Consider the following 13,719-nt stretch of genomic DNA (forward strand, 5'->3'; position numbering starts at 1 on the left):
GATTAAGACCCAGGTCCGGATCTAAATGTCCTATTAATACATGGATTCGGGTATAGTTTGTGAAAATTTATACCAGACCCATACCTGACCCAAGTTCTGATTAAGACCTGCAAGTTTTCAATGTAAAAATGATAAAAAGTAATATTTTACCGAGTATGACCCGGGTCTGGTTCATGTAGTTTTTATCGGGTCCGGGTATAGTTTCTCGTATGGTGGGTTCGATTGGACTCGAGTCTAGACCCGATATAGGGCCAGATCTGATTCAACCAGGGTCCGAAACAAACCCGACCCGTTGACACCCCTAGTAAAAATCCTTCTTGAATCTTGACGCTTGTTTCTTCGGAAGAAGGCATTCATTTTATGGGTCTTTGCGTTTTGTTGCTCGTCTTCTTGTTATGTGAAGAAATCAATGGTCAAAGTAGGTTTTTTCTCTCTCCCCTAATTAACCCATTTGAGGGGTCTTTCCGTCCTGTTGTTTAGATCTTCTAGTTTATCCACTATCTGGAAAATACATAGTCAAATTTGGAAATTTCCTCTCTTCATACCATTTGGTGGTTTTCTTCAAGTGGTTAGTTTTTGCCTTTGTTTTTGATAGACTTAGTATTTGTTGATCTCGTTGGTTGGTGATCTGAATAATTGCTGCTTTGCGTTGTTTTTTTATCAGGTTGTGTTGATTGAGGGGGGACTGGTGCAAATTCAAGGTATAATTTCTTTCATTTAATAGACGATTTGTGGGTTCAAGAATTCTGAATCTGCTCAGTTTATAGGATATGTGAATCGTGCTGAGCGCCGATGATCGGATTTGCGTGATTTCCTATGACATAATTACTTTGTTATTCTTTCTAGGAACAATAGATTCCAAGATTGTGGTCTTTTTGCTTTCAGCAATGGATCCTTTCTATGTAATACTCATATACAGAATATCTTCTGAAGAATATGTTTTTTTGTTGTTTACATAGAAGATTATTTCGGTGGTGGGTATCAGGATCAGTCTTTTTCTGATCATTTACACCGGTTATTTTGGCGATTTATGACACCATATGAGAGTCTAGCAGATGGCAGTCTAGATGACAAGAAAACTTCCTTATCTAAGTTTTATGATTTCAGATTGGTCTTCTGATTTAAGTGGTGGTAGTTCTTTGAGGAGGAGAGGTGGAGGTCATTCACTGATAGCAGGGGGAAATATAAATGTTGGCTGTGATGTCTCAAAAATAAATACACATGTATGTGTTGGATTCACAGGCTATCGGCAACATGTGTTAATCAGAAAAACCTTATATGAACTTTTCTACGGGTGATATTAAAATTTTCGGAGCATTATTTTGCGAGTATACAAATTATCTTTCTTCTGGTTAACTATTCTGGAGGCTCTCTCTGTTGATTTTCTCTTAATTAGCAGAAGTTTAGATCCTAATCATCTACCTGCGCGTTGTATAATATGAGAAAACTCAGTTGGAAAAATGGGCCATCATCTTGAGTTTTCTTGGTTCTTTGTCTTTTTTTTATAATAACGGTGACATTTGGAGACTTGATTTGTGATGATGTACTATCTGGGAGGTTATTTTTATGTTTGTGGCTCTATGGTGATTGGAATATTGGGTATGGAGACATTGAGGCATGTGTTTGGTGGTGATTAAGCAGAGATGCTTCCGTTGCAGAATCAAGTTTTTCTTTCCCTTTCCTAGCCCAAGGGTAGAATTATGCTGAAATAAGCTGGAGGATTCAGATTCTAGTACTATCTGTCTTGGAACTGTCAATCATTAACGGCTGACACATGATAAAACCTCCACTATTTCTTACTTAGGCTGCTAATGATAATCTTTTTTTGAGGAAGGCTGCTAATGATAATTAGGATACTGCTTTGCTTTCTAGCTTGTCTTGATGGATAGCCAAACAGATGTCTATAGTGAGCTTATCTTAGAAATGTATATCATCCTATATTCTCAAAAGTAATTAATTCATTGACCTATTTGAACCCATTTAAATGCAATTATTTGTATAATATCATTATCTTGAGAAATTAATTTTTCATGGATGTTGTTGTTTGAATGATGCCACATAATGCCAATATATTGTATTCATGCAATGATAGGCCTATGTAACAATGACTCTTCTAACAGGGCAACACACCCACGTCGCACCCTCACCGATGCGGGTGCGACACTTGGACACGACTTCCTTTGTGTCAAGGTAAGTCACATGGGTACGGGTATGGGTGCGGGTACGGAGGTTACTACACGACAATTCCAAAAAATGTGGGTACGGGGACACAGTGGTATATATATGTATTAAATATTATATAAATATAAAATAAATTCCAAAAATCAAAATCTATTATTCCAACAAGACAACATAAATTAATTTAACATTTAACAACCAACTAAACTAGTAACAGAACAGGCTAACAACTTTTATTCAAAGAATCAAAATTCAATAACAAGTAAAGCTACAACTACAACCAACAAATTAACATTTAAGAAACATAATCTAATCTAAATAATAAATATTTATGAAGTCTAAATATATTCAGTCTGAAAATATCTAAATATATTCAGTCCGAAATATCTAAATAATCTAAACATATTCAGTCGAATAATTTCCTTATAAAGGTTTAAAGCATTGCTGAAAAAAAAAGATTAGTTTAAACAAAAAAATAGAAGAGACAAGTGGTGTAGTTTAAAACTTTAAACAAAAAAATAGAAGAGACAAGTGGCGGCTGCCATAGATAAGACCTTGTAGATTAAACACTTAATGAAAGCACTTTTGTGCCATTAAGCATGTGAAACATTGAGGGAGACGAGAGGAGTACCTGAGTTGCGCAGAGAGGTTGACGCTGCGAGGGGCAGAGCGGTGCTGTGAGGGGCTGAACGATGCCGTGAGGGCGGAGAGAGCCAAAAGAGAGAGAGAGTCGGGGGTTTAGGGCAGAGAGAGAGAGAGGGGGGGGGGGGGTCTTTAAAAACAAACAAACATGGGTCGAGTTTTTTTGGACTCAACTCGACGCAGTGCAGGACCCAATCCACGGTGTACCCGCACTACGACGAATGGCAGTACCCATGTTGACACGGGTATGGCAGCCCAAATGGAGTGTCCATGTTACATATGTGTCAAGTGAAGTCAACCACATTGAGGCCCATTTTTGTCCAAAAGTAGATTTGGTTAACCCTAACCAAGTTGTGTATATATCTGCACTCCCTGAACCAAGTTTTTCGAAATTTCCGGGTTGCACCCTGCACCCGTATCCGCACCCGCACCCGCACCCGCACCTATGTGACATAAGCTACTATAAAATTATTGTTGTGTAAAAATCCTCCAGTCAAATTTTGAAACACAAGGACCCGTTAAACCATTTTTCATTTTGATGGATTAGATGCAAGGGGTTTAGTTTTTAACAGCTTAGTCATATTTTTTGTGGAACATATCAAGGCAGCCATTAAGTTTTATCAGTTATGCCGGAATTTTAATTTTTTGACTGTGAAATCTGTGATTCTGTGTGATACACTAAAATAATTTTTTGTGTCTAAGATGGGTAGAAAAGCAGCCTGCCACTTCTCCTTCTGTTGTAAAGAGTGCACTATGTTTATTTTGCTTATATTGTTTCTATTTAAATATTTACTGAGTCTGTATGCAACTTTAAATTTTCACAGCATGACTAACAATTAACATTCAATTTTTATGTTGATGAAGTTTTTATTGATAAAACTAGTTTTTGTAAAATTCAGTCCATATTCAATGTTTAGGGATGAACATGTAATTTATCTGTGATAGGATAGCTGCCCTAAATTACTTGAGTATTGGGTTGGCAATTTTTAAATGGCATATGATTGAGGATAAGTAGGAATTTTCTTAGGAATGCTGGCATTAACCTATGTCAAATTGTCCAAAGAAAAAAGTGGCAAGTCTGTTGGTTGAAAACTCTCTCTCTCTCTCTCTCTCTCTCTCTCTCTCTCTCTCTCTCTCTCTCATGACCATGTTTTGCTGCGAACTAGTCCAACCTGTGTAACATAGACAGATCCTGGAACATGGTAAGGATGAACTCGCTAGGTTCTTGCTTCACTAAATACTGAGAACAATAATGTGCTTTACATTAAGGCCATCTTTGGATCCAGAGAATTGATAGAAATTGGGATTCAATTCCATCAAAATTATATCTTCCTATTCCAATTCCACCCATTATAGGAAGCTAGAATACAACCTAATGAGAGAGGTTGAGAGGAGTGTTGAAATTAAAACAAGGCTTTGGATGATAGATAATAAGACCTGCCACTGTCAGATCACATCCCTTGTCCCATAGATAACATGGTTAGAAGTCTGACCTGCCACTTGTGTTGAACCAGCAACCCCCAGAATCCCATCATTTGCACTTAAAAATCATGAAAGTTCATCTTCCCAGTTGCCTATTGTCATGTGTCTCTTCTTGTGGTTAAGAAAAAGGATTCAATATTGCTTCAGTGAGGTATTGGTAAGTTGTGCTCTTTGAAACCTTGAACCAATTTGTTATGATTTTTTCACTCAGGGGACCTTGAATTTGGTTACCAGGTTCTCTACTTTGGGTGATGAACCCACCCTCAACCTTGAAAGGAAACAAGGTCTTCCGAAGATATTCACCAAAACAACAAAGTGGACACTCAAAGAGTTCCACCAAAGCACCAAAAGAACATATACAAGCCACAAAATGGGCTCACACACAAATACCCACTAAAGGTGCAAACACAAAGAATAAAAATAATATTGTATTGATCTTTCACTAGTCAACATGTGTTGACTAGTTCAACTACAAGCAAAAAAGTAAAAACCTAACCCTAGTTCCTATTCCTAGTTACTATCTAGTTACATTATAAATGACTATATATATACATATAAATAATATATATGTACATTTATTTTTAACAAACCTGTCATTCTGAGCATACCACCTGAACGCTTTTTAGTTCAAATACTTCTTACCAGCATATGAGGGCCTTTGGGCCTTGATCACCTGCAACCTACAACTATTGATTCTGGTGACTATGCCTTGAACATTGTTGGTGTAGTCACCATTACACATTTCAACTTTTCATGCTCTACTTCATGCTCAACATTCTTTAAAGCATGGTTGACATCCAATCCCTCGCTACTTGCCTTTGTTATCTCCAGAGTCCAAACTATTGTAATAATCAATTAGCTTACCTTTTGATGCGTAGCATTAAAAAACTTCATGAAATCAACTGATTTTCGATGAAACCTCTTAGGCCAATTATTAGCAGGGAGTTGGGGAAGATTTGTGTAATGGAATGTGCTATGCTAGTCCCAATCCTAGATGTAAAAGGAGGGTCAGCATCTTGGTGTGCAGCATCTATGAAGACTTCTAAATCTTATGAATGAGTTAAGGATTTGCCGGTACCACCACCCTTACCAGACATTGAAATACCAGTTGGCTATTTAATATGATCTGTTCTTTGGCTCTGGATTTTTACCAAATGTAGAATTTGCCTGTTCAGTTCCCTACAGCTTGCTCTCTAACAAAAGATCTGGATTATTGAGATTAGTTGGAGCTTTTTAACAGGATTCATTGTATCATTGTTTCCAATCTTAGTCCTAGCTAATCTTATCTGCTTGAGCATCTTTCAGCAGACTGAAGAGCTTAATTTTCAATGCATAGTGATTTTGCAGAGTAGAATGATGTGTAGGGCTTTTGCAGAGTAGACGAAAGGGAGACAAGCTATATGCTGCAAGTTTTGATATACAGTTGAGAAAGAGGTGAGATCCTTTCTCATCTAGATGGATGGCCCTTTCATTAAGGGCTGTTTAGTACCCACCTAAAATTTTGATACTAGAAAGCCCAGAATGAAGTAGCATTCAGGGAAATTGGCCTTCATGCTACAACCCAACTTTTTAACTGATCAACAGGATTGGAAGTGTGCAGGAGTTAAAAGTGAGCTGAAATAATGATGTGTGCATTTTAGTGCTATACAACAGCAATTTTCTGGATATCTTAAACTTTGTTATGACCTATTGAGTCATACTCAAGGTAATTATGAATATTAAGAGTATTGTGAGGGTATTTTTGGAGTTTGGACAACAAAGATAGAAGTTGGATAGCTAACATATCCTCAGAAGACACCATCCAGTTTTCCAGTTTGAAATGGCTGTACTAAATGATTCTGGTGTAATTGTTTCAGCCTGTTCCAACCTGGTTTCAATGCCATCTATGAACGGATCAGCCGCTGCAATAACTTTATGCATGAGAAACTCGGTTTAGCTCTTAAACTGCTTCTATCCTGAATTTTCATATAAAAGATTTTATCTTTGCTTTTAAGTATCAACGAATAAGCAAACTAAATTGGATCCCTAGCTAGAGAGATGGCATCTTTGCAAGCTTATTTTGAAACTTTTTCTTGTTCTCAAAGAATGGCCTAAATATGCATCTGATTTAAGTGAATAACCTTTGAAAGCTTCTCGTAGTTATCCTTGGATTGCAATGACATCTTCCATGCTTTTGCAATATTAAGTTGTCTATCTTGGTATGATGATCTATCTACCAAATGCATGTTTATGGCTAGTTTCTCATCAGCCATATTGCTTTCTTTCAGGTTTTGGGTAGCTCAGGAGAGTATCAACTCCAATAGAGATCCTTCTTTCTCATTCTCCATGAAATTTGTTTCTTTTCTGAAATAAAAGCTTAAAAGAAGAGTTCCTGCTTTAAGATTGTGAAGACCATCATGCGTTTAAGGAGGCTATGTAAAGCCTCTGCCCAGTTGCGTATCCGTCCCGGCTTTTGCTAACACCAGCATCCACAATGGCAACATTTTCTTACCTTAATGCTCCAGAGAAGAGAAAGCTCATCTACGGTGGACCTGATCATCATCACCATGATATGTACAATCAGCAGTATTTGTCCAGTCCTGCTGTAAGAGAGTTCAACATACAACCCAACTTCCATAATCCTAATAATGCGTCTATGAATGGAATGATATTTCAGAGTCAAAGCTCTGCTGGATATCAGTCATTTGCTAGTTCTGGTTCTTCTGATGCTACTCAAGACTCATGCAGTTCCTCAGATGCAGCTCTAAAAAGGCATCTTCAGAATTTTTCCAGTCCAGAGGCCAGGCATATCCTAGACACAAGTTTGGAAGATTATGATGCTGGTGAAGTTAGAAAGAAACTTGAAGAACTCGAGAGAGAGTTACTGGGTGACAACAATGATGATGAGTTTGATGAAGGACAAAACATTTGCATTGATGGAGAGTGGACTGAATCGATTGAGAATCTTTTTCTGTCAAACTCTCCAAAAGAATCATCTTCAGACTCCAACCTCAGCTGCAACAAAGAAACATGTTATGCTCCAGTCACAAGTCCTCTCAAAAATCTGCGTGAAACAGTGACAGGCCCGAAGAAGTTGCTCTTTGAGTGTGCTGTGGCAACATCTGAAGGTAGACTTGAAGAAGCATCTAACATGATCAATGATCTCAGGCAGATGGTATCAATTGAAGGTGACCCTTTACAGAGGATCACAGCTTACATGGTAGAAGGCCTTGCTGCTCGCTTAGGCTCTTCTGGACATGGACTTTATAAAGCTCTCAAATGCAAAGAACCGCCTACTTCAGATCGTCTCTCTGCCATGCAAATACTTTTTGAGATATGCCCATGCTTCAAATTTGGGTTCATGGCAGCAAATGGTGCAATTGCTGAAGCTTTCAAAGATGAAAAGTGTGTTCATATAATTGATTTCGACATAAATCAAGGAAGCCAGTACATGACTCTAATTCAAGCACTCTCTACTCAGCAGACCAGTAATCGAACCCGTGTTAGAATCACGGGTGTGGATGATCCTGAGTCAGTGCAACGTGCAGTTGGTGGCTTGAGAATTGTTGGCCAAAGACTCGAGGTGCTGGCAGAGATGGTTGGTGTGCCATTTGAGTTCAGAGCTGTTCCTGCAAAAACATGTGATGTGACTCCAGACATGCTTGATCTCCGACCTGGGGAGGAGGCGTTAGTAGTCAACTTTGCATTTCAGCTTCATCATATGCCAGATGAGAGTGTCTCCACAGTGAACCAGCGTGACTGTCTTCTCCGCATGGTGAAGAGCCTGGGTCCGAAGCTGGTAACAGTGGTGGAACAGGATGTAAATGCAAATACAGCACCATTCTTGACTCGGTTCTATGAGGTGTATGACTACTACTCAGCTGTGTTCCAGTCGTTGGACATCACTATGCCAAGGCAGAGCCCTGACAGGATGAACGTGGAGAGGCAGTGCCTTGCACGTGAAATAGTGAACATAGTGGCATGCGAAGGAGAAGAAAGGATAGAGAGGTATGAAGTTGCTGGAAAGTGGAGGGCTCGAATGATGATGGCAGGATTTGAAGCGTGCCCATTGAGCACGTACGTGAACGAGACAATCAGGACGCTTCTACATAGGTCCTACTGTGATAGATACAAGTTGAAGGAAGATAGTGGTGCCCTGTACTTCGGCTGGGAGGAGAAGAACTTAGTTGTAGCCTCAGCATGGAGATGAGATCAGGCATTCTCTTAGGGACCACTCTATTATATAAGTAATAGTTGGAAATGTATTTGTAATCTGTTTTTCCCATTCATGTTTATATGCATGTACTCTTTGTAGCTGGAACAATTTGCGAACACCATACAGCCATAAGACTTTGTGTGATGGGAATTGAGTGGGACAACTGGGTGGTTAAACCGTACTATCATAACTGAGAGTTCTTGGATTTGAATCTTATGAACTATTAAAGGAAAACGGTCGCGCACACACACACATAATGTAATATTTTGGGCTGGCTCTCATGTAAATGGCATCAAATGACCAACAAGAAACCTGTACTCGAATTTGAATCCTACTCAATATAGCTAACCGTGCCATAGCTACTGCTCTAGGGGGAAGGGCCATTGATCCATAGTGCCATCGTCTTCAGCCACCAACATACATTTGGAAGACTCAAGAATTAAAGGCTAATTTTCTTTAGCTTTCCTTCTTTTTCACAACACACTCGAGACACAAACCATGAAATAAGATGACTAATTTGTGAATCTTGTAAATGGCAGTAAAGCGTGCAAACACACTGAGCATTTGGAGGATCAGCACAAAAATGTTAAGCATTTTGAGGTTATCTCTCATGATCAAAGAGGGATGAAATAATCACAATGTGCAAAAGATACATATGCTCATACACATTGTGGAAAAATGCAGAAATTGTAATTGATCGATATTGATAAAAAAATTAGCTGTGGATTGTTCTAGTGATTAATCTAGAAAATCAAGAGGTGGTTGCTATTCATAAAGCAATTGATGCTGTATATATGGTTATGGTTAACTAAACTGGGGGATGATTTTTAGTATGTTGTAAAGTAGCTCAACTACTGAATCAAGAGGGCCGGGTATGCAATAGTGCAAGCAGTCATGCTCACGCACATGTCCATCAGGCCTTAAGCTTAGCAAAGAATCTGCATCCACATAGATGAAACCAAACTCTTCCACTAGCCCTTTAACAAGATGATTCTGCCTCTGGAAATCCCCCCAATGGTACTTGTCATCTCCATTGCTGCTGAAGTTCTGCCTTTTTTCTAGTGGCCTTTTATGATTGGTGCAGTTCAAGTGACCTTTAAAAATAAAGAGACTTCATCAGAAAGCATGGTTTCATATTCAAAGGAATTGTGAATTAATTCAAAGGCATGTCACATGAAACGCGATGAGGTTCGTGATGTGTGGTCTAATTCAAAACGTTTAAAGTTCATGAACTTGGCCATGATTCTTGAAATGCCAAACATGCCTTTAATGTCTTGCTCCACTATATGGCTGTTAATATGGTGGATGTCTGACCAACCAGAATGGGCCTTCAGGTCAGATGGGTCAGCCCCATCCGGGCCCATTAAGAGAACCCAAACTACCTAACAAAGGTAGCATGAAACGTGTTCAACTCGCAAGTTTGATTTTTTTTTTTTGAAAAAAATAGGACACCAGGATGCAAATTTTTTTATTTTTTAATCAATAAAAAAACTAATCTTTTAATATTTTAATGTAAAAATGTGTATTTTCAATTGAAATAAAACTTTGAAAAAATAAAAAATAATATTAAAATATTGTCCATATATGTGTCAGTGTCAGTGCCCGTTCGTGTCACCACCACCAAAATAGCTTGTCCTTGTGATATAGCTTTTCTATGTGTGTGAGCATGCACACACACACACAGAGAGAGAGAGAGAGAGAGAGAGAGCCGAAAGTAATTCAACATTACCACTCATGAAGATCAACAAAATGTTGAACCCATGAACTGAACAAGAACAAAATCCAAAACAAATAAAGAAAGTACAAGAGAAAAGAACATTAGACAGATAAAATGGGCTCACGCCATAGCCGCGTGCCCAGATTGTGACAAAGGATAGGTAGCATCAGCAGGAGGGAGTGGAAGATCACTAAGATGCATACGCAAGATCGCATAAACATCTACCAAAATTTTATGCACCAGGTTTTGAATGTTAACTCGAATATGACGAAAATGAGCATCGTTACGCGCCATCCAAACAAACCACCAAGAGGTAAGCAACCACGTCCGCCAGATGAACCTCCACCTCTTGCTGCGCCTAATACAAACCGGCCCCAATATCAGATCTAGCGCAAATGACTCCTCCTTAACAAATACTTCCGGATGCCTCCAGGTTCTACTAAAGATTTCCATAAATATTGGGCAAGACCAGAACAAGTGAAACGTAGATTCTTCTGCAGCTTGACAAAGCACGCACCAAAGAGAGAGAGAGAGAGAGAGAGAGAGAGAGAGAGAGAGAGAGAGAGACCAGGTGGGGTGTTCCTAAAGAGCACCATAAGATTGGGATGCTCCTTCTTTATGTAAGAAAAGGTTGAGTTCAGTGCTTTTAAGACAATCTCATCTCTTTCATAGTGAGCTCCTCTATTGATAATCAAGATCTTAGCCTTCCATTCCTTTATGTAATCCATCCATGGCCATTCAAGAAAGTTTGCCACTCGATCATCACTAGCATTGCCAATCGCCGAGAGCCGGTCATTCCTGATGAATGACACATTGAATTCCAGACCTGATCCAAGCACATCACTACATATCCGGAATCCGGGGCATGCCCTGCAGACTGGATATTCATCTTTGATGATCTCTTGAGCATTTGGATCCTTAATAAGGTTGTTGAGGATTGACCATTGGAGTTGGTGGTTAAGGGAGTCACCAACTAGCATTATGTTTCCTCTTGTCCCTATGAGCTTGCAGAATTCGTCCCGGTTTATGGGTTGGATCCGGCACGTCTCGTTGGTTTCCCATACCCATTTCAATTCCTCTCTTACCTGCAACAGGGATTCAGTCAGATTGGATCCACATTAAAGAACCCCAGGTCATGGATCAATCTGCCATGACTTGGTCCAAGTCCTTTAAGATGTTTAGGTTTTTAATTCCCCTCTTGGCCCATTTGACTAAACCAATAGCTTGTTTCCCTAGTTAACCATGATCTACCACAGCCTAGTTGAGTTTGTTTTTTCGACAGAGAAAGCTGGGGTTAGGCAGACCCCTACCAGTTATACAACCATACCATAGGGATTCGAGCCCCAACACAAGGTGACGTGAACTAACTGCTCCTGCCAGACAAGCAGAGCCCATGTTACTAGTTGTACTTAACACAAGTGACCACTCATGAAGTTAACCATAGTCTGGAACTTGAACACACTGAATTCATTTGCAGGATCAACCAAGTAGCCACTTGGACTTAGTATAAGTTTTTTTTGGATTCATAACTCAAGAAACCGCACCCAGCGCGAAGACCTGTCGCACTGGCTCAGCCTGCCATACCTATGGTCGCCGTGCCGACAGCATAAAACTTTGAGGGTAGGACTTCTGCCCCCAGGGCCTATGCTATGTGTTGGCTTGTGCAAAAGGGCGACGCCCATGAGAATCAAACTGTGACTGCCCGTCTAGCAGCCAAGGCTCCACCCCACTATGTCAACCCCCCTTGGGGCGACTTAGCATGAGCTTGCAAAATTCTTTTCCTTTTTTTGGTTTGTTACCAGGGAAACCGGTGGTGTCGGGTGAGGAGACCTGCCATGTTAAAAAGTCCTGCTAAGCTATGCTCGCCATGACTGATGGTGTAAAACCCCGAGCCCATGCCCCTCACCAATCAGGGAGCCCACTGCTTTGGCCTTGCAACAAGTGATGCACACCCTGTAACAAACTTGTGTTATCCTTCAATTTAAGGCCCTGTTCCTGTTTGCTGTTTGGAAACTGGTAGCTGGGATGGGAGTTAATGCATTTGCGATGGGAAATGGCATTGTATTTACACTGAAGTATGGAATTGAGATTTGGCAGCTGCCACTTCCTGAAATACCACTTTCCATCCCAGCTGCTAGTTTCCAACAAGGTTGTTAAATGTGATGAGGTGAAGCGAGGCGTTGAGCCTGTTATGAAGCGAGGCGTAAGCCTCAAGGCGTTGAAGCGTAAGCTTCATGATCAAAATAATAAAAAATATAATATTAATAAAATAATAAAATTTTAAATAAAAACTAATAATAAATAATAAATGATAGTATAAAATAAATTGTGTCTTCACAAGATCTATGATGGCAAATGATGGACGGCTGTGGTTGTGAGTAGGATAATCCGAATACGGAACCGACTCATAAACTTCGGATCAAGCATGCCCCACCATATCCAAACCACTTTATCCCGATCTGTACTCTGAAATGGCATTTCTGTAAATTTTGGAAAACACAGTGTTGTTTGCGAAGCAAGAAACGGGAAAGAACCAAGTCGCCAACCACCTCTCCGGTCTGAAAGCCTCTCAACACGTCGCACTGAAGAACCGCCACCCGAGAAAAAACGCCACCACCGCCACCGGGAAATGCAACCGCACCAACAAACCCTAGCGCTAACGTCGATCTCGACGAAGGAGGGGAAACGCCTCCTCTCCACCTCCCTCGCCTCCCTCCTCCTTTTCATCCTCTCCTTCTCCTGCCGCACGGCCTCCTCACTCCCCTCTCTCCGCTCCACCCACTTCCTCCCCAATCCTCCGATCCTTAACCCTAACCCAACCTCCACCTCCATCTCTGCAGTCCCGCACCCTCCCAACCTCACCTACTTCATCTCTGGCTCCAACTGCGACCGCGTCCTCCGCCTCCTCCATGCTGTCTACCACCCCAAGAACTGCTACCTCCTCCACCTCGACCTCTCCGCTTCCCAGGACCAGAGGGAGTGCCTTGTCGTATCCGTGCAGTCCGTGCCAGTGTTTCGGGCCGCCAGGAACGTGGATGTCGTCGGGAAGGCAGACGCCGTCAACCCGCGGGGATCCTCCGTCGTCTCCTCGACACTCCACGGTGCGGCGATCATGATCCGGTATGCGGAAGGGTGGGATTGGTTCATCAATCTGTCTGCTACGGCATCCCCAACGTCGTAGGCGAGGTTTTTCATTCCCTCCTCCCGCCCGCTACAGCAATAAGTGGGCCACCATCGCCCGCATCCTCTCCGGCCGCACAGACAATGCCATCAAGAACCACTGGAACTCCACCCTCAAGCGCAAGTGCTCCACTGCCGGCAACCCTCCAGCCAAGCGATCCAACAGCTCCGGCGGTGCCAGCCCCTCTTCCGTCACCACCGGCATCCTCTGTCTCAGTCCGAGCAGCCCGTCGAGCTCCGATTTGAGCGACTCCAAACACGATGCGCATGCCTTAGAAGCGAAGCGCATTTCGACTTGAGGCGTGCGCTTCACGTGAGTGAAGTG

The 13,719-nt window shown here is 41.2% G+C and overlaps 1 protein-coding gene and 1 pseudogene across 3 annotated transcripts; both read left to right on the forward strand.

The window, feature by feature from the left end:
- The first annotated feature begins 341 nt into the window (after nt 1–341).
- LOC149848314 (scarecrow-like protein 1 pseudogene) lies at nt 342–8,611 on the forward strand (annotated as a pseudogene). 2 transcript variants are annotated; one of them, XR_016428115.1, is made up of 3 exons: nt 342–568; nt 665–701; nt 6,570–8,611. The product of XR_016428115.1 is annotated as a scarecrow-like protein 1 pseudogene, transcript variant X1 (transcript). The 2 variants fall into 2 exon arrangements; XR_016428122.1 differs by having other exon boundaries at nt 342–418.
- Nucleotides 8,612–12,843: 4,232 nt separating this feature from the next.
- Nucleotides 12,844–13,395, forward strand: LOC149848315 (beta-glucuronosyltransferase GlcAT14A-like). Its single transcript, XM_090003960.1, has one exon. It carries the CDS (start codon nt 12,844–12,846, stop codon nt 13,393–13,395), a length of 552 nt encoding a protein of 183 aa, XP_089860086.1.
- The last annotated feature ends 324 nt before the right edge of the window (nt 13,396–13,719 follow it).

This window comes from Nuphar pumila, chromosome 1, assembly GCF_984573655.1.
Source record: "Nuphar pumila chromosome 1, dmNupPumi1.hap1.1, whole genome shotgun sequence".
Classification (NCBI taxonomy): Eukaryota; Viridiplantae; Streptophyta; class Magnoliopsida; order Nymphaeales; family Nymphaeaceae; genus Nuphar; species Nuphar pumila.